Source organism: Schistocerca nitens, chromosome 3 (genome assembly GCF_023898315.1).
Source record: "Schistocerca nitens isolate TAMUIC-IGC-003100 chromosome 3, iqSchNite1.1, whole genome shotgun sequence".
In the NCBI taxonomy this organism is placed as follows: Eukaryota; Metazoa; Arthropoda; class Insecta; order Orthoptera; family Acrididae; genus Schistocerca; species Schistocerca nitens.
The window spans coordinates 713,608,668-713,631,316 of NC_064616.1; the positions used below are offsets into that span (position 1 = coordinate 713,608,668).

The 22,649-nt window shown below is 38.9% G+C and overlaps 1 protein-coding gene across 1 annotated transcript in view; it reads left to right on the plus strand.

The window, feature by feature from the left end:
- Positions 1-22,649, plus strand: part of LOC126249729 (protein Hook homolog 3-like) — a 199,012-nt gene that overhangs the window by 132,597 nt on the left and 43,766 nt on the right. Inside the window, exons 7-10 of the mRNA XM_049951409.1 lie at positions 3,491-3,665; positions 6,343-6,620; positions 10,912-11,076; positions 11,168-11,307. Coding sequence (XP_049807366.1) covers positions 3,491-3,665; positions 6,343-6,620; positions 10,912-11,076; positions 11,168-11,307 — 758 coding nt within the window. The remainder of the gene's footprint in view (positions 1-3,490; positions 3,666-6,342; positions 6,621-10,911; positions 11,077-11,167; positions 11,308-22,649) is intronic.

Below are 22,649 nucleotides of genomic sequence, written 5' to 3' on the forward strand. Positions count from 1 at the left end.
ACAAAACGAGAGCGATACAAAAATTGGACAATGGATTGTTGTAAACATCGAACCTGAGCCAAGGGCTGAGCAGTCTTGTGCAGAACAACTGACACAAATTGTATCTGGTGGGCCACTTGAATTTGTGCATGCAGTGGCCTGATTTGCTAACTTAAATGCTAATTAACTCAGAAACATGCGCAGCTGTTTTTCCTTAACAATTATTTATCGGTACAACATACAGTGCAACACCCTTACAAGCTTTTCAGACTTTCTGACCACCCTGTATATGGAAACTACATATACCTTATGCAGTTACGAGATCTGAGGATGATTGCCTTTAGCACCTGAAACCAGTCATATGTCATGATTATTTTGTAATTGTGTTGGAAAATTTCCAACCAGTAGTCAATCAGAGTGTACTTTTCATCATAGTAATTCCAAATTTTGTAAGTATTCTTCCACTTGTGCATTTCTGTCACACCATCCAGTGTAGATGTGGGACTGTTGACTTTCAGTATGCATCTGTACTTAGTTCATTCTGTATTTCATTCAAGAGCCGTTATTTGTAATTTTAACTTCCAGCTTGTTGTGAAAGAAGCTCTCACTTAAAAATATGGTTCAGTTGTGTAGCAAGCATACTATTTTATGAACAAACTGTTATGTTAAATGTCCCTTGGTTTATTTGTACCATCAGATTTATGTGTACACTCAAGCTTTAAACTAAATATAAAAGTAAGACATGGCCTATGGCATTTAACTCCCTATGATGATGACAGAGGAAATGATTTGAAGCTGGAGTATGCAAACAAATCAGACGTAGCAAGAAAGCTAAGAAACATTTATCCAAGAATGTCACTGGGAAAACTACCTTCAGTTTGTTCACATTGTTATTGAGTGACCACAGGAGATCAGTCCCAGGTATGTCCTCAGATCGTGATCTCTGTGATAGTGCTGAGAATATTTGTATTTCGAGGTAATGCCTACAGACATACAGAGTTCATCAAGTGTCATTATTCTTGGCAGCAGACAATTGTAAAACAGCTGTGGAAAAGCTACAGTTGGCAGAAAGAGGATGATACTTTCAAGAAGTCCTTGTTACTGCTCTTTGCAGTAGACAATTGTAAAACAGCTGTGGAAAAGCTAAAGTTGGCAGAAAGAGGATGATACTTTCAAGAAGTCCTTATTACAGCTTTTCACCAAGTCATTGCCACATAACTTGTTCATATACTATGCTGGCTGAATTCTAACATTTGGCTCTTACCTCAAGATCTCTGTATCAACTTTCTGCTGCAAGAGAACTTGAAGATTATTATTCAGAGCATTACTATCTTGTTGGGAGTATATTGTAAATTATGTACCATGCCATTAGAAACTTAGGGAAGGTATAATTTCAGCCATGTTTTGTATTTGTGGACATGGCTATATTGAATACACTAAAAATATGTTAAACATCTTCAGTCAGTAATATTTGTGTTTTATGAGACAGTATAACACAATGCATTTTAGGTCCTGTGAGCCCATATTCAAGTGTATCTATTAATTTTCTTGCATAGTGTAGTGTAAAAAAATGCAAATATTACTGACTGAAGGCATTTTTTAATATACGGGTGATTCTAATTAGTTGCAGTTTCAAAACAATCTAAAAAAAACCACTGCTTGAAATGTGATCAAATTTGAACAGAATATTATCAAAGAACTGGGAAACATTATGGAAATGAACAAAAATTTAACAAAAGTTATACCACTGTATGGTGCTGTAGGCATCAAAACGTAAAAAGGTTCAGCTATAAATAAGAAATGAATCCCAGTATGGTGGCTATGGTACTGTACAATGTGCATAAACTTTCAAGTCTGGCATTCAACAGTTGTGGGACTGTTAGTATGGTAGGCACATCCAACCACAGCTAGGTCGTACCACATAGGATGGGAAAAATTGGTTTTTAATTGTCTTGAGTGCAGAAACAGCATAAAGAGCAACAATGAGATCAGTTTTTAATTGGTACGATACACATGCAAGATCTGCTCAATATGCCACCCAAACTGTTTTCTGCATCAAGTTGAAGTTGAGAAACAGCATGTTGAACAACAGATTGGAGTGTCTCAGGGGTCACATTCAGAATCCATTACACAGTATGTGTATTCATTTCAGCTACATTTATAATTGGAGCACTGAACACAGCATCTTTTGGATAGCCCCACAGCCAGAAGTCACACGGAGTAAGAGCAGATGATCTGGATGGCCAGGCTGTTGGGAAATTACAGCTGATAATCCTAGCATTTCCAAAATGTTTCTGCAGCACCTGATTCAGTGGCTGTGCAGTGTGCAGAGGAGTGCCATCTTGCATAAAAATATTCCTACTCAGACATCCACATTGTGGAAGGGATGGAATGATGTTGGCGCACAAAAGACTGTCATAACATTAACCAGTAACCGTACAGGCAACAGGACCTGCGGGACCAATCTCCTCAAAAAAAAAAGGGCCCTATGATAAATGATGCCGTCAACCTGTGCCACAAAGTTAACTTTGCAGAATGAGGTGATGCCATTTGATGTGTGAGTAGATTTTCTGTTGCCCATATTGTGCAGTTCTGTGTATTGAAATGTACTTGGAAATGGAAATGGGTTTCCTCTGTCCAAAATGTTTCATGCCCATTCATTATCCACTTCCGTGTGAGCAAGGAATTCTGAAGCAAACATTTGTCTTACTGACAGGTCAGCATGAACAACCACTGACCATAAGTTACATTGTATGGATAGCAATGCAGGATGTTTCATAGAATTTTGTGGACAGTGCTCAGAGATGTGTCCAAAATTCAGGCAATTTCCCATGCACTGCATGTTTGCACACTATAACTAGACCGCCCCCATGCATTGTTGTGGCCACATCTTCTACTGATGTCAGAGCATTTGTTTTCCTCTCTCTGCCACAGTGCACTTCAAAAGAAAACATGTCTTCTTGAATTTCAGTATCATTTTCTCCAGACCCTTGGTAGACATAGGACAAATGATTTTTTTTTCATATCCCTGAGTCCCCTGAAGTTCTGCGGAGCTACTGACTCACAGTCACCGTACTTGTAAGAGAGCATTACCAAGAGCATGTGATCCTGCATTGAGACAATTGTGCTGAGCATCTCAGATGTAAACTGAGGAACAACTATGTACACCACATCCTTTATTTTTCATATTGTGCCACTAGTTAATGTTAATTTTTCTTCTTCTCCGTAATGTTTCCCTACACTTCTTTGATAATATTCTATCCTAATTTGACATCATTCATCATTCTGAGCAGTTTTTTTTTTTTACTGGAACTTTAATTATAATCATCCTGTACTTTCAGTGTATTTTGGTAAGGTGTCACATTACACACTTCTATATAAACCATGGTATTGTTTGTGAGGTTTCAAGTAAAAGTATCCCATTTTCTTCCTTACAAATTACGTCTGGTGCTCTCTGTGTATTTTACACTGCAATAGTATGCTCTCATTATTTCAACTCTGTGGTTTACAGGTTACATTACTGCAAGAGGAAAAAGCAAGTGTATTAAATGAAAACAAAAGGTTACATGAGAGGTTGCGAGAGTTTGAGATGTTGGAAGGCCCCATGGCCGCTTCAGGTCACAAGTGCAAAGAATTACGTAAACAGGTTGATGCCCTGAAGGAAGAAATCTTTAAGTTGGAAACATGTAAGTATATGTTGTAACACATGTTTTCTCTAGAATCTGCATGATCCAGAAGAGCTTACTTTGTCATTTCTTTCAGTTGTTGGTTATAACAAATGCTTGAAATTCCACTGCATTATGGTTCATATATTGATTAAAAATGTAGGAAGATTAGGGTTCTGCATTGCATCTGCAGTGAAATCATTAGACACTGATTACGAAGTCAGGTAGGAATAGGATGGTGAAGGAAATCAGCCCTGTCATTTTCAAAGAAATCATCTTGGCATTCACCTTACACAATTTAGGGGAATCACCAATATTCTAAATCTGAATAGTCGGAAGAGGAACTCTGCCACTTCTGAATGTGGAGTCTGGTGTCTTAATCACTATGCCACCATGCCTGATCTATTGATTATAGTTCACTTGGATGAACCATATCACATGAGATAATTATATGAATGAAATTTAATTCCCGCTAAGAATTTGGCCGATCTATTCTGACACGGAAGGATGAGCCGTTTGATATGGAATCCAAATGGCAACAATATTAGGAATTATTCATATTTGCTGTGGTTTGCCAGCTTCAAAGTTGATGCATTGTGAGGAAAAAAGAATGTTGAACTAGCTGAGTTGTATCAGACGTTTGTAACCGTAGTCAGTCACTTAAATGTGGAACTAACAAGATAGTAAAATACTCATGCTGTGGTTGTACTTTTGTTATATGAACTTTACAAGTTATTCTTCAGGTGCATAAATTATTCATTTACTTTGGCATTCTAAGCAAAAAGAAAGAGGTATTCTGTGTTCACTGAAGCCACTCAAGGTAGTGAGCAGGATACGGGGCCAATAGTTGGAGGGGAAAAATGGAGAATGTGGAGTAAGAAAAAGAGTTAAGGAATTAGGCAAATGAAGACACAAGTGAGCGAGTAAAGTATAAAATGAGCAGGTGCATTGTGAGGCTGGTGGATGTCTTACAGATGGAATGGTTGGGAACAGGAGATGGGATGCAAACTGGGGAACAACAGGGACCAAGAGACTGAGAAAACAAGGAAACACCTAACAATCCTTGCAGTCTTGTTGAATAGTCACTAAGAGTTCCATTTTGACACTCAATTATCCACCTCCCCTCTTCCAATTCCCCAGCCTCATTAAAAAATAACAACTGGTTGTTTGCGCCTTCATATGAAGAATACTCTCCTTTCTAACATTGCCCCTCCTGTCTCCCAAAATTGTGTTCCACTGCTCATCAAACCTATTCATATCGATGTCTGCCTAGGCTTCTCCTGCCACATGGACCATATCCCTTTGGAAAACTAAGTACAAGAGTCACTTTATATCCACATACCAAGTGAGCAAGTAAAGTATAAAATGAGCTGGGGCATTGTGAGGCTGGTGAATGTCTATGGATGGAATGGGTGGGAACAGTAGAACCCTATCAAATGCATACACTAGTTTTGTTGCGACAACACTGAAACGCACTGAAAAGGATTTTACATAAACAAACTATCCATATGGGTGAATGGCCACATCCACTGTGGCTGAGGATCAACTGGACTGTGCTTGTACGGAGTATAGTACTCAACATAATGTCGTTGACCTCAACCCATTCCCCAGCATGCGTGTTCATGAATTGTACTCACTTGTATTGTCCTCTCCTTTTCTCCTTATCTCTTTCTATACCTGTTTATCCTTCTCCTTCCCACTATGTTCCACACCAGCATAATCATTCCTAGATTCAGATTGTCATGTTCCTCCTCCCTCTCCCCACATCACACTTTGTTTTTCGTACCTACTGCCCGACCTAAGATAACTATTCACCCCAGTAAGGCTGCCATGCCAGGAGACAACAGTGTGTGTGTGTGTGTGTGTGTGTGTGTGTGTGTGTGTGTTCGTTCTGTTGTTTCCCTAAATTTATTTTGGCGCCTACTGGATTGGTGCTTTTGAAAAAGACAAGGTTGATTTCCTTCCCCATCCTTGTCCTACTGGAGCACTTTTTACATCCATTGTTATTTTCTCTTATCTTTGAATATTTACAGATTTTGTATCATTGTTTTTGACTCATTCAATTTCATTTGCTTACTAGCGTTTGCAGTCAAATTTTTCCTCCAAGTATTGTTGTTGAATGTTTGAGAATGTTTTTAAGCTTTTACACCAGTTTTACTTCTTCCAGCGTTTCTTCACATTATTTTCTCTCCCTTCTTGTCTCCATTAATATTCTGCCTTGCTATAGTATTATTGGATAGAAAATAACATGCTTCTGATGATCAGCTGAATCAACTGAATCTTCAACTTACTTTAGTATTTGTTAATTTTACAAACTACTGGTGTATAAAAGTTTTAGTTTTTGATGTTTTCTGCTTAAGAGAAGAAGCCTAGTACCTGTTACCTTTATAAGGGCAATAGCAGCTCCATCATTACAGTGAATACAGTATTTTCTTTCACTTTCACATTTTCTATTCATATACCCCATAGCTATGCTTAGTCAAGTTATTACTAGCAGTCTTTAATCACATTGACAAATTAATTTACTATTCCTGTAAAAATGACATGTCCTGAGTAGAATTTTACTGTTGCAAATAATGTAAGAAATGTATTTAACAGCATTTTAGTAGTGGTTGAATAGAGCTCATTGTGTAATTGTTTTAAATAAATAAATCTCGAATACTAGTTTATTTAAATATTAATTTTCTTATCATTTTAGCACGAGATGATTTTAGAGCAAAAGTAGAATTGCAAGAAAAAGAGCATCTTGAGATGCAAGCAAAGATTGAAGACTTGCAGAAAATGGCTGATGAAGCACAACACCTGAAAGATGAAGTTGACATCTTGCGAGAAACAGCAGATATGGTTGGAAAATATGAAGCTACAATAGAGTCATATAAGAAACGATTGGAGGAAGTTGGTGATCTTAGGAGACAAATCAAAATCCTTGAAGAAAAGAATACTGACTACATGCAGCAGAATATGGAGCTAGAGGAGGTTAGAAGACCTCTAGGTTAATCAGTTTATTTCAGTTTAGGGCTCTTTTCACCTATGGCTTCTTAAATATTCTGAGATTCGGTGTCAATTTTACCAGTATCTTTTTTAATTGTCGCAGCACTGCTTCTGTTCTTAGTGCTGAGTCAGCTGTTTATTCAGTACTTGTTGTGTTTTATTTTATGTATTTATTTTCTTTTAATCTTTCAGGGTACCTCACTGGCTCAAGGAACTGTAACATATTTACCACCATTTTCTTGACTTTTTAATCTCTCTAAGGTTTTATTTATATCCTTCTTTGTTTTTTTCCTGTGTTCTTAGTACACTCATGTTACTAATATTGTTGTGTCATTTTATTACTGTTCCACTCTCTCTTGCTTCAATGACATTTTAGGGGAAAATAACTGTGGACTCATGTATTGGCAAGCTATTTGATTGTGTATTTCATGTAAATATTTATTACAGGATGTATCATGATTAATGGCGTAATGCATACAGTTGAAAGTACATGATACTAGAAGCAAAAAAAAGTCTCAGTAAATCTAGGTCCACAACTGAACTGTTTGTGAGATAGTTGCGACTTTGTGGTTCCCAGCCACCACTGACTTGATTCTGTGTAATTGTCATCTGAGTTAGGGAAAGGTAACAACACTGTACAACATTAAGAAAAATTATTAGAGATACTTACGTAGAAGTGCAGGTGTTCTGAATTAACATGACAACAGTCATGTGACTGTACTCATAGTTAAAGGAGATGTTCAAAGTGTCATCCTCATACCTGAATGCAGGCATGTACCCATCACCACAATAGGTTTCAAATCCTTTCAGACACTCCTGGGTCATTTTGAAATTGTTGGCAACCATTGACAAGCCTCTGCTCCAGTTCTTGTGTGTGTGTGTGTGTGTGTGTGTGTGTGTGTGTGTGTGAAGTGGCATACACTGCACCTTTAAGGTGGCCCCAGACACGAAAATCCATGGGTTTCGGATGTGGTGATCTACATCTACATGGTTACTCTGCAATGCACACTTAAGTGCCTGGTAGAGGGTTCATCGAACCATTTTCATACTACTACTCTACCATTCCACTCTCAAATGGCGCGTGGGAAAAAAGAACACCTAAATCTTTCCGTTTGAGCTCCGATTTCTCTTATTTTATTATGATGATCATTTCTCCCTATGTAGGTGGGTGTCAACAAAATATTTTCGCATTCAGAAGAGAAAGTTGGTGATTGAAATTTCGTAAGTAGATCTCGCCACAAAGAAAACCGCCTATGTTTCAGTGACTGCTACCCCAACTCGTGTATCATATCAGTGACACTCCCACCCCTATTGCATGATAACACGAAACGAGCTGCCCTTTGCACTTTTTCGATGACCTCCGTCAATCCTACCTGGTAAGGATCCCACACCGTGCAGCAATATTCCAGCAGAGGACGGACAAGTGTAATGTAGACTGTCTCCTTAGTGGGTTTGTCGCATCTTCTAAGTGTTCTGCCAACAAAGCGCAGTCTTTGTTTCGCCTTCCCCATAATATTATCCATGTGGTCTGTCCAATTTAAATTGCTCATAATTGTAATTCCTAGGTATTTAGTCGAATTGACAGCCCTTAGATTTGTGCAATTTATCATATACCTAAAATGTATCGGGTTTCCTTTAGTACCTATGTGGATGAACTCGCACTTTTCTTTGTTTAGTGCCAATTGCCACTTTTTGCACCATACAGAAATTCTCTCTAGATCATTTTGTAATTGGAATTGATCGTCTGATGATTGTACTAGATGGTAAATTACAGAGTCATCTGCAGCCAATCTAAGGGGGCTGCTCAGATTATCACCCAGATCATTTACATAAAATCAGGAACAGCAGAGGGCCTATGACACTACCTTGCGGAACACCAGATATCACTTCTGTTCTACTCGATGATTTACCGCCTATCACTACGAACTGTGACCTCTCTCTGAGATGAAATCAGAAATCCAGTCACACAACTGGGACTATATTCCATATGCATGCAATTTGATTACAGTACACGTCTTCTTACCCAATCTATCTTTGGCCAGATTGGCGTGTTAGATGTCCTCTCACCATAGCGGCAAAATGTGCCAGTGCTCCATCATGCATGTAAAGATCCTCTGGCATTGCTCTGGAGGAACATCCTCAAGCAAGATGACACTACAGAACCAAAGGTAATTCCATCCATTGAGTTTGTTTGGTAACATGTACAGCCCAATAAGACAATGGCCTAGTACTCCTGGCCACACATTCATTGAGAAAAGTCACTGATGTTGAGACTTCTGCACAGCAAGTGGGTTGGAGCCTAGATGACTCCAGATGTGAGAATCATGATAATTAAACACACCATTGGGAATGAAGCCTGCTTCATCTGTAAATAAAATGTTATTGTCAAAAATAGAGTTGCCTACACCCAAAGTCCTCATCACTAATACACTGAACAGTATAGGTAAATTGCACTGTGATGCATTCTCCAAACACTGCTGTGACTCATTCCAAGAATTTTTGTGGCAAGTCTCCTTGTCAAGATTCTTGGAGTGTTCAACTGTTTCCAGCACCACATCTTCAAGCACAGTTGTAATCCATGCCCTCCAGAGAGAAAATCAGGTATTGACTGTGTATTACACGTTACTCCAGTATTCTCTCTTTGAGATATGCACTACTAAACTGAGGTGTGCATGTGCAAAGTTACCAGCTTTTCAGAAGGATTGATGTACCTTGTAAATGTAGAACTCTTGGGATTCCTTTGGGCAGTGTATGCTTCTTGGTACAAACATGCACCTTCCCGCGCATTGCTGTTAGCTCTGCCATACATGAAATGCATATCCACATACTCCTTGTCACTCCACAAACAACTGACACGAGTGGCACTCTGACTGTGTACTGTACTGTTGTATCCATTCTCTTTACTCCATGTCTCAAATGTAAACAAAGAACCATGGACTGACATGCAGCGTTTACACATAATCACATCAGTGGTGGCTGGTAACCACAAAGTCGCAATTATCTCACAAATGGTTCATTTGCAACCTATGTTTACTGAGACTGTTTTACATCTAGTATTGTGTACTTTCAGCTGTATGCTCTTACGCTATTAATTATGATACATCCTGCATATCATGAGGTAATGACAGTGGCACGTAAAGTGCCCTCCGCCACACACCGTTGGGTGGCTTGCGGAGTATAGATGTAGATGTAGATGTATATATGTGAGGATTTGAAGTAGTTGGTATTAATTGCAGCTTTAGAAGGTGCTAGTACGAATTTTTTTTTAAAAACTGCAGCCAAGTATAGATCAGACCATAATTTTCTCGATACTTGAGCCACCTATTTGTCAAAATGGACTCATTTCATATGAGAACACTGTACAGATGTCGCCCTACCTGTCCCTTGACTGTTGCTGCCTTCTGTTGTCAATTTATAGTATTATTTCGAAAGAAACATTGGCAAACATAATAGCTGCTGTCATGGGTGGCTGAGCCATTTTGATTGCATTGACATAATTTTGTGCTTATACTGATCAGCTTTGGCAGTTTGCTGTAATTCTGCTACAAATATGTCATGTTGTTTGAGTGAGCAAGAAAATTTGGAAGCTCAAGAGGAAGGAATTGCTCAATAACTCACTTCACACTTTTTTCTTGGGAGGATAATTATACTTTCTGTCATCATTATTTAAAATTTGTAATCTATCAAAGAACTAGAGCAAATAGAAAAAATAAACCTTGAAGCTTGGTCCTTTGTAGTATCTATTACACTTGAAGATACATCAATTACATATGTGCCAGTAACACACTAAATAATGGCCTAAATGGCCAGTTTCATCAGTAATGGCTGGTTCCTCAGTAAGTGCTCTGTTATGTTAATCTTGAGGTATTACATATAACCAGTTTTCCAATATATAAGGAAAAGTTTCATTTTGTTTCATGAGATACTGACTTAGAGATTGCACACTGTGATGAAGGATTAAAACACTAAATAGGTGTGTGGAAGAACTGTATTTCTTCTGTTATTGAACCATTTTGATTTAGGTTTTTACAATACAAGCAAAGAACATGCAGGAACGATAAGATGCTTCTGAATGAGAAACCAGAAGATCTTTGTTTCCGGACAGAAAACATTTAAAACTGAGTATCTTCTTAATGTTAAAATACTGTTAGTCTGTTACTTCCCTTTGACTGAATGACATTCACCATGGAACTAAAGTGAAAATATATTTTCTAAAAAGTAGAATAAAAAGTGAAGTGCAACATAATTTGCTGATAAAGTTCCTTTTTCTTTGTAGGAGTTGAGGAAAAGTGGAACACTGAAGCAGCAGTTAGAAATGTATAAGAAACAAGTAGCAGAATTAGATGAAAAATTAATTGAGGAAACAAAAAGAGCCGATAGAGTTGAATTTGAAAGTAAAAAACTTCAAGAAAGACTGCATGCCCTCCAGAGGGAAAATCAGGTATTGACTGTGTATTACATGTAACTGCACTTCAGTATTTTTTCTTTCAGATATGCACTACTTAACTGAGTGTTGTCTTTTATGCTGGTAGAGGCTAATCATTGAGCGTGATTCCCTGAAAGAGACAAATGAGGAACTGAAGTATTCACAACTGCAGCAGCGTGGAAACTGTACACCAGATACTCTTCTAGTTGAAACTGTGCCTGAAAACATGATAGCTCCTGAAATTAAGTAAGTATTAGTGTACTTTCCTTCCATTTTAAATTGACAGAGAAAAATGATAGAAAATTCATGGTGTAGTTTTTAATAAATGCATGGGGAAAATCCATGCTTGAATCAAGTTTATTTGGAATAATAATGTGTAAAATAAGGAAAGGCAACCACTCACCTATGGCAGACTGATGTATGGAACATGGAAACATGTAACAGGAAAGTTTATTCAACTAGCTTTAGAGCTCTTGCTCTTTTTCTAGTAAAGGTACACACATTCACACACACACAACCACACAGACATCCGTACACACACTTTCATAACTTGGTTGTAGCTTTGTAATTCTTTGGGGGTTGAAATGAGGAGGCAGCCACTATACAGGGTGAAGAAAAAATGCTGCTTCTGGTGGTCAGCATGCAATTTGTCATTCCAATTCAAGAAAAAAGTTTAACTATCAAAAAAGTTTTAACTATGAAAGTCATTTAGTAGTCATGCTAATGGGTTTAATAGAAATGCAATGTGAAAAACAAGGCTCTTGCAATGCTGTAACTATGTGCAGTGTGGCGAAAAACAGGTAGCATGAACTTTGCACTGTGGTGAAGCTATCTCATTAGCTCAGTGAGATGAGGCAATGCCATGGGGAATGGATATGCAGACTCACCAGTGTTTGAGTCAGATTCGCGCCTAACATTTTTTCAGTTAAAGCATCAAATTGTATCCAATTTACACCTCCACAATGCAATATCTTATGTATTTCTTTCTCTTACTGTTACCTTTATTTAAACATTAAGAGTAACATGAACTTCTTTCAAATGACCACTTTGTTTTGTCCAAAATGCAAATAAAGCCAACAGAAAATAACAGTAGAAACAGTACGATTGTCTGTAGCCAGTGAGTTACGAAAAACGCTATAGGTAGGCTACACTAGATTGCACATTATTCTAAGTACAATAATTCCATTCTGTATGTATGACATCCAGGATTATCTTCCCAGAGATGATACATACACGTACAAGTAATATTAACTTCAGAGAAGATGTTCGGAGTGACCACCTTGCATTTACAAACACTTCGTCACTTGCAGGATCGTACTTTGCTGGACCCTACGCAACACACCTGCATCCACCATTACCGAAATGGCATTCACATGAGCTATTAGGTTGTGTACATTCATGGGTGGAGTACTATAAACTTGTTCCTTTAAGTATCCTCACAAATATAAAAGTTGTGGCTTAAGGTCCAGGAGACGTGGAGGCCAGAACATTGGGCCTCCACAACCAATCCAGTTCCCTGGAAACACTTCATTTAAATAGTTATGCACATTCATTTCAAAGTGTGACAGTGCACCAGCATCCTGAAACCATAGCTCTTGCCGAACACCAAGTGGAATGTTTTCTAATGCATCAAGCAAAGTATTGTAAAGAAATGTACATTACAGAGGTGCATTCAACTTCTTCGGCAGTAGATAAGGGTCCAAAAGCACTCCTCCCACAATTCCAGCCTGCAGGTTTATGCCAAAGCATGTCTGGAAGCCATGTTCATGGGTAACATGGGTTGTGTTCCGACCAATAATGGCTGTTGTGGAGGTTAGGTTCGTCAGTCCATATCAAATTCCTTATAAAATGTTCGTTATCTTCCACTTGGTACAAAAGCCATTCACAGAACTGTACTCATTGAATTCGGTCTTCTGGCCCCAGGTGTTGAGTCAATGTGTAAGGATATGGATGCAATTCTTCATCATGCAGCACTTCAGAAATCAGTCTTTGACATATCTGGAACTGCCTTGCAATATTATGGGTACTTTGCCGAGGTGATTGGTGAATGGTTTCAGGAATCATGTCCTCTGTTTGTGGAGTACGTGTAGTCCTTGGATGATCTCTGTCCGTTACTTGGGGACGAAGATTACTGGCTTCCTTAAGGTGTTGAGCCAGGCAAAGGAAAACATTCTTATTGGGAAGGTGCCTGTGAGGGTACCATGCACCATATGCACGAGTAGGAGAGGTAGCAGCAGCTTGTTTATCAGATGCACCTGGCACCAAAAGCATGTTGACATATTCATCATTTGTTTACTCCATCAGGAAGTTGCCTTACATGAGCTTGACAAGACCAGTTATGTTTGTGCACTATGTGGTTAGTAGACACAAGCACAAAGTTTAATGGATCGGACTGCCATGTGATATGCTATTGTCACATGAGAAAAGAATATCGTGCTTATAAATGATGAGAACTAGGGACCAGATATCTAGAAAATAAGAAAGGAACCTGACAAGGATTCGAACCATAACTTAGTGGTGGATGTGGGTTTGATGTCCCAGTAGTCTACTCAGTGAGCTACAGTGGCTGGTATGGTAGTGTAGGGTGATACACATTCCTCTATATGCTGCACATTGTGACTGTGTTGCTAGCTCGTCATTTCCATACAGGTGTTTTCAAAATGACACAGTCTGATTTTGCTAGATAAACTTTTCTCTTGAATCTGGCTGAGGAATAACATGCCGATCTCAAAGTGCAGCATTTTTTTCTTCACCCTTCATTTTATGTGAAAGAACGCTTTAATACAAGCTATCAATTACCAGTGATGCATTTTGGGTGTTGGATATGTCATGAAGCTGATAATGTTGTTGTTAATGGGTGAATTCCCATGACACAGATTGAGCATTGGCTGCAGGATTTGAGGCATTTGCTGCACGGTCGGCTATAGCTACAGCAACTTCATCAACAACTGCCATGGGAATGGGCCACCTCCCTCTCCCTGCTGCACCACCTAATGCACATGTTTCTTCAGCTGTCTTGACCATATTCTTTAGCCCATTTATTGACAGGAAGCCTCTTTGCAGCTGCTTCTGTCAGTAATATTCCTACAATGCAGCACTGCTGTTGCCGGCTTTCTGATAAAACAACTTTACCAGCAGTCCGTGGTCTTTCTTCGCAATAGCAATTGCATTTTGTATGGAAAACTTCAGCCTTCTTAACCATTTACACTTTCACTGGAAATGAACGTGCATCACTAAGTGACAAATAGCATACTGATGTCGAAACAAGAAACATTTCACATTTTGACTGCTTACAGTGCCAGATTGCTTACAGTGCCATATTTTCATCTGGTGTCAGAAAGTGGAACTGTTAATTTTTTCAGCATGCTCCACGAGTGCACTAATTAATGGACATGAACATGATCTGTATCAGTGTCCTGCAATGTATACAGGTATTTATAACTATCCAGTGTATAGAGAAAACTGTAAAATTAAAAGAGAGATGGGAAAGATTAAGATAACGTTTACAAAACATGAAAAGTACATGATATTTCTGAGGAAATCTGCAAGTTTATTGAAACATGAAGTGGTGATGGTGGTGATAGTGGGTGTGAAAGAATTGATCATTTGAAGATTTCTGTTTATTTATAATTTGTTTGTGCCCCTTTTATTTACTGTTAAGAGTGATGTGAATGTTTAACTCAAGTGTTTACGGTCTGTGCAAGAGGTATGTGTATGGAGTACAGGACTCTTTCCACGGAGGATGTATATACTGAATTTGACGGTTTCTGTTTATGCTGTCATGTATAATCTGCTATTGATCCAATTGCTGTCCTCAACTGCTATGAATATAATAGTCATTAACTGGGGCTGTGTGTCTTCATTTTTAATTTTTTGCTATTTTATTTTTGATATACTGATTGCACATTATTGTAGAGGAAAGGAAACACTCACCTATAGTGGTTATGTTCATGGAGCACAGTAACACATAACAAAACAGTATTCACACTAGCTCTTATTCTAGCAATAGTACACTCATTCACACACACACACAGGCACCCAAATGCACGCTCCTGTGGCTATGAAAAGAGTCTTGCCGTGACCACAGGAGTGTGTACTAATGCTAGAAAAAGAAATAGTGCTTGAAAGCTAGTATGAATGTTGTTTTCTTTTCTGTATTACTGTGCTCTCCTCATTGGTCCACTATAGGTGAGTGGTTGCTTTTCCCTTTTTTTTTCCCGCATTGCTCCATCCAGGAATTTCCATTAATGCTATACACATTATTTTAGTTTCTCTGTAACTGATTTTCAAGCCTACCTTCAAACTTGCTTTGTTCTTCCATGTGTTGTTGAAGTTTACCTACACAGGAAACAAAAAGTACAATATCCTCAGCAAAATAAAGATTGTTCTGGCATATTAACATATATTACTTATTCTTTTTTCCAGTTTAGTGATCTGAAAATATTCTCTGCTACTAAGAAAAGAATAGTTGTTGCTATGTGCACTCTCCTTGCCTTACTCTGCTTTCAGTTCTTGTTTTTCCTTGTCCATATGGAGTATAATGGAAGCTCTAGCACTGATGTATATATTTTTCAGTATACTAACATAGGTTGAAAAAGTATCTAGTATTTCTAGGACTCTTATTAGAGATTTTACTGAAAGTTAATTAATATTTTTCTCAAAATGTAGGAATCCCATACAGCATGGTAACTCCTATTCATTGTGCAGTTATATACATTTGTTAATGACTTGCGAGTGGTCCATTCTGTGATAAAATAGGTAAAGCTGTCATCTTTCTTGTAGAAAGTAGAATAATTACACCATTTTTACAGACTTGGGGAACAGTCATCTATTGCTTTGCCTCAAGCATTAAATATTTGAATCGAAACATCATCATCTCCAGGCACCTTTCCTTTCTTCATACCACAAATGTCTCCCTTATCTGACATTACTTCTGGAATGTCAATTTTGTTAGTACCAGTTCTCCGTATTCATTGACTAAACCATACAAAAATTTAAGAACATTTGTACAGTTTCCTCTCTGTTGTTAATTACTGTGGCATTCCCCATCTTAACTGATGAAATGTGATGTCTACCCCACATAAGTTTCTGTTTTGTTTTCTTCATACTGTAATTATTTTCAGTTGTATCTGTTATCAATTTTTTATTATATTGTTTACCTCTTTGACGACAGTATTGAATAGTTTTATTTAAGTCAGAATACTCTATCACGTCTCTACAGTTGTTTCCTTGAAACTCTCACCTCCTCTTGAATAGCCGCTTTGTTCCATCTGAAATATTCTTTTCTTTTGCTTTCTTCATACCTGCAACATCTTTTGCTGTTTGCTTACATGCCTTTGTTAAATAATTTCTCATCCTCTTTTGCTAAAATCTGTATAACCTTTATTTTGTAAGATGTTGAATTGTTGCCTAATTTAATGTGGTATAACTCCATATTCTTATATTAGGCAGCATAATCTACATTTTTCTAACTTCTTGCCTGAGTCTGTTTCCTTCAAGCTTTATATTGGGTCAGTCCATATGAAAGCAGCCAATGGTCTGGTTCTTGATGTCTCAGATATTGATAATTTTTTGTAAACTTATAGTTGTTTGCATGAAAAACTCCAAATTAAAATTTTTTTTGCCCATTCTTTTTTGAGCTATTAATTTTTAAAACTTCCAGAATTATGTGATATTTGTTATGTTTTGAAACCTTAAAGTCAGCATATCTCAAAAATTATTTGACTTACATATCTTATTCAGTTTCTTATAAACTTTAAAAGTGTATGCTAATTGATGATATTCATAACAATTCATTACTCGCACAATATATGTTAATGTGTGTGCCAAATTTCATGATGGTGCTCCAGTTGGAACATATTAAAATAAATTTTATTCTACTGATTAGTGCAGCACCTCATGATCAGTGTGTAGGGCTTTGGACTTGTTACTAAGATGTAATATGTCAAAACCTAAAAAGGCTGTCAAATCAATATTTTGTATTGAGTGACAATGTATTACAGTATTATAACTGTACACTTATATTTAAATTCGCATTTGACTGTCCTGTGTTAACTGTGAAGATATTTTAACATACACCATAACAACACATTCTCAAAACAGACTCCTTAATGATGTCTTCGTTTTACAGATACATTAAATTTAATCAATATTATTAATCAAACAATGAGGTAGCTGTAATTATTTAACAATGTGTTATTTGAGTGCCATGCAAAGAGTGTGTTATTTGAGTGCCATGCAAAGAGAAATTTTTTACTCGTCTTCAACAAGAAAGATGTTATGGTGACCCAATAACAATCTTATTTGAATCTAAAAAGATGTGTTGCACTTTTCTTTTAAATGATGTAACCTAGTTCTTCCAAGCAATAATGACATAAATAATTGTAACGTAACGTTCTTTTCCAATATAATCTGAGGCTTTTAGCAGCTCTTCATCTGGCAGTCTGTATGTTCTTTCAAGCTGCAGTTAAGGGATTTAATTTACAAAATATGAAGTTTTTTTATTAGTCAATTTATCTGATTTTTTGGCTTTGAAAAAGAAAGAGCTGACCCATGCTGATATGTAAATAAAATCTTTACTTCTGTGTTTTCACCTTCGCCTCTGGATAGCACAGAAGTCACCCACCGTTTGTCATAAGTGCAAGCAAGATGTTGTGTGAATGTTCAGAAGCATGCCGCATCTGGACCCACCTGAATTTTATGAACAAAACCAATTTTTGCTTTACCATTACCTTTGGCTTTGCTCATAGGAATAAATGCCTGATACATTTGTGTCCCTGTGTCTGCTATGGTTGTATTAAAAAATGTTCCAAGCTTCTTTTTTATGCTGCTTGCTCATCATTTGTCATGTAGAAGTGACTGACGGCATTTATGCTTTACCCCAATCAAACAATTGGAATGAAGTTAATATTTGATTATGTTGTGCTTCGTAATATGAGTGTTAATAAAACCACTTTCACTATTATTTTATGTGCATGTAGTTAGCCACTGGTTTCATTCTATATGAACATCCTTAGGTGACAAAGTGGTACAAATGTACCAGTGTTACGATTTGAAATGAATAATTTCCCAATAAAACTTTGAACCCTCATGTCGGAATACAACAAGTACAATACTCCACTTTGTGGACTGCACTAGGTACTTGTCATATTCCAACAGGTGCCTTTCAACATTTTATTGGGTGTCAGTTAGACCGTCAGCGAGAGCGCATCGCTAGCTCCTGCTACTACTAAGGCGAGTACACCGTTTGCTTCTTACATATTTTACAAACAGCAGCGACTTATTTTCAGTTATCTGTGTAATTACTAGTTTATTTTTGTAATTTCTTGCGTGTTCGAGTGCTTACTAGGTAGAACCTTTTATTTCAATAACAGTGTTTTTGTACTTATTTGCTGCGCTTAGCTTTTAAATAGTTTTTCTGGGAAAACCTAGCGTAGTTTTCGCGTCTCGTATTTCAGTGAGTGTTTCTTGATTATCAGAGTAGCTCATCAGAAGATTATCTTGGGAATTTGTCACCGTATAGAGTAGGGTAAACATAGTCATGTGTAGGGACTGTGGTTGTTGTGAGCGGACGCAAGGAGAATTGGCCACTCTTCGGGGACAGGTGGAGGCTTTGTCTGTTAGGCTCATCGAGCTCGAGGCGCAGGCGTCGGCTCGTAGTGGCGTTGGGGCAACTGTGGTGAGACCTATGCCTACTTCGGTGGCCTTGGAATCACATGGAACCCCTGATGTCGCTGCGTCTTCCGGCAGTGAGCATCTTACCGGTCAGCCATCACTCCAGGGTGAATGGCGGACAGTGGTGGGCTCGCGCGTGCCTGGCCGAAAGGCGAAGGTGGGATCTGGCCGCGTGGCGGCTGCCTTACCCCTTTCCAACAGGTACGGGGTGCTTCCTAGTGGTGATGACATCGTTTCCGAGCCACCACAGGATGCCTCGCCTGTTGGGCCAGTGGCCGATTCTCCGGCAAGGTCCCGACAGTCACAGAGGGCGGGCCTATTAGTTATAGGGAGCTCCAACGTTAGGCGGGTTATGGAGCCCCTCAGGAAAATAGCGGGTAGGTCGGGGAAGAATGCCAGTGTGCACTCGGTGTGCTTGCCGGGGGGTCTCGTCCGTAATGTGGAGGAGGCCCTTCCGGCAGCTATTGAACGCACTGGGTGTGACCGGCTGCAGATAGTAGCACATGTCGGAACGAATGACGCCTGCCGCTTGGGTTCTGAGGCCATCCTTGGTTCCTTCCGGCGGCTGGCTGATTTGGTGAAGACAACCAGCATCGCACGCGGAGTGCAAGCTGAGCTTAATATCTGCAGCATAGTGCCCAGAGTCGATCGCGGTCCTCTGGTTTGGAGCCGTGTGGAGGGTCTAAACCAGAGGCTCAGACGACTCTGCGACTATAATGGTTGCAAATTCATCGACCTCCGTTATTGGGTGGAGAACTGTAGGGCCCCCCTAGACAGGTCAGGCGTGCACTACACACCGGAAGCAGCTACTAGGGTAGCAGAGTACGTGTGGCGTGCACACGGGGGTTTTTTAGGTTAGAGGGACCCCCCCTTGGGCGAAACGATAAAATACCTGACAGCTTACCAGAGAGAACATTATCATCGTTGATAAAGAACGTCCGTCCTCAGAGACCAAAAACAGGAAAAGTTAACGTAATATTGGTAAACTGCAGGAGTATCCAGGGCAAGGTTCCTGAATTAGTATCTCTTATTGAAGGAAATAGTGCGCATATAGTATTAGGAACGGAAAGTTGGTTAAAACCGGAAGTGAACAGTAACGAAATCCTAGACACAGAATGGAATATATACCGCAAGGATAGGATAAACGCCAATGGTGGAGGAGTATTTATAGCAGTAAAGAATTCAATAATATCCAGTGAAGTTATTAGCGAATGCGAATGTGAAATAATCTGGGTTAAGTTAAGTATCAAAGGTGGGTCAGATATGATAGTCGGATGCTTCTATAGGCCACCTGCATCAGCAACCGTAGTAGTTGAGCGCCTCAGAGAGAACCTGCAGAACGTCGTGAAGAAGTTTCGTGATCATACTATTGTAATAGGGGGAGACTTCAATCTACCAGGTATAGAATGGGATAGTCACACAATCAGAACTGGAGCCAGGGACAGAGACTCTTGTGACATTATCCTGACTGCCTTGTCCGAGAATTACTTCGAGCAGATAGTTAGAGAACCAACTCGTGAAGCTAACGTTTTAGACCTCATAGCAACAAATAGACCGGAACTTTTCGACTCCGTGAATGTAGAAGAGGGTATCAGTGATCATAAGTCAGTGGTTGCATCAATGACTAAAAGTGTAATAAGAAATGCCAAGAAAGGAAGGAAAATCTATTTGCTTAACAAGAGTGATAGGGCACAAATCGCAGAATATCTGAGTGACCACCATCAAACGTTCATTTCTGAGGAAGAGGATGTGGAACAAAAATGGAAAAAATTCAGAAACATCGTCCAGTACGCCTTAGATAAGTTCGTACCGACTAAGGTCCAAAGCGAGGGGAAAGATCCACCGTGGTATAACAATCATGTACGAAAGGTACTACGGAAACAAAGAAAGCTTCACCATAGGTTTAAGAGTAGTTGAATCATAGCTGATAAGGAAAAGCTGAACGAAGCGAAAAAGAGCGTAAAGAGAGCAATGAGAGAAGCATTCAACGAATTCGAACATAAAACATTGGCAAACAATCTAAACAAGAACCCTAAAAAGTTTTGGTCATATGTAAAATCGGTAAGCGGATCTAAATCCCCTATTCAGTCACTCGTTGACCACGATGGCACCGAAACAGAGGACGACCGAAGAAAGGCAGAAATACTGAATTCAGTGTTCCGAAACTGTTTCACTGCGGAAAATCGTAACACGGTCCCTGACTTCAGCCGTCGCACGGACGCCAAAATGGAAAATATTGAAATAAACGATATCGGAATTGAAAAACAACTGCTATCACTTAGTAGCGGAAAAGCATCCGGACCAGACGAGATACCCTTAAGATTCTACAGTGATTATGCTAAAGAACTTGCCCCCTTTCTATCAGCAATTTATCGTAGATCTCTGGAAGAACGTAAAGTACCTAGCGACTGGAAGAAAGCACAGGTCGTTCCCATTTTCAAGAAGGGTCATAAATCAGATGCGAATAATTATAGGCCTATTTCACTTACGTCAATCTGTTGTAGAATAATGGAACATGTTTTGTGTTCTCGTATTATGACGTTCTTAGATAATACAAATCTCCTTCATCATAACCAACATGGATTCCGCAAACAGAGATCATGTGAAACCCAGCTCGCCCTATTTGCCCAAGAAATTCACAGTGCCGTAGACACTGGCGAGCAGATTGATGCCGTATTCCTGGACTTCAGGAAGGCATTTGATACGGTTCCGCACTTACGTTTAGTGAAAAAAATACGTGCTTACGGAATATCGGACCAGGTTTGTGATTGGATTCAGGATTTCCTAGAAGAAAGAACACAACATGTCATTCTTAACGGTTCAAAATCTGCAGATGTAGAGGTAATTTCGGGAGTACCGCAAGGAAGCGTGATAGGACCTTTATTGTTTACAATATACATAAATGACTTAGTTGACAACATCGGTAGCTCCGTGAGGCTATTTGCAGATGACACGGTTGTCTACAAGAAAGTAGCAACATCAGAAGACTCGTACGTACTCCAGGAAGACCTGCAGAGGATTAATGAATGGTGCGACAGCTGGCAGCTTTCCCTAAACGTAGATAAATGTAATATAATGCGCATACATAGGGGCAGAAATCCATTCCAGTACGATTATGCCATAGGTGGTAAATCATTGGAAGCGGTAACGACCGTAAAATACTTAGGAGTTACTATCCGGAGCGATCTGAAGTGGAATGATCACATAAAACAAATAGTGGGAAAAGCAGGCGCCAGGTTGAGATTCATAGGAAGAATTCTAAGAAAATGTGACTCATCGACGAAAGAAGTAGCTTACAAAACGCTTGTTCGTCCGATTCTTGAGTATTGCTCATCAGTATGGGACCCTTACCAGGTTGGATTAACCCTGCTGTTCTGTTCGGGTCTATATGACCCGAAACGAATATGAACGTTATTTTACATTATGTAAATACCAATATATATTTATGAAACTTTGTGACTTTGTCTGAAAATGGATGAGCAGCATGTGTTTTAAAAGGTTTTAAAAAAGTTTAAGAAGTTTGGGCTTCAACTGTAATAGTTGCATATGTAATGTTCGGGTCATAATGACCCGACACAAATATGTTTAGTGTAACTCGTATTTATTTCTAAAATCTGGAAATGGCGAAAATTATTTTTGTTGTGTTGTGTGGGAATAGTGACTGCATCATTCCAACTTACTCTCAACAATCACCTAAAGCTCCATGCGTTCACAACAATGGGCTTGTTTGTTGCTTTCCCCAGGAAATAATAATTGGCAGTTCTCAATAATTGGAATGCTTTGTTTCTGCCCAGTTTGACTTGTGACACCATGGCGATGAGACCATTGAATGATCGTGAGTTGGAAGAAATAGTAAATGCCTCACCAGATGAAGGATCACTTTCTGAGTTTGAAGATCACATCAGCAATGCATC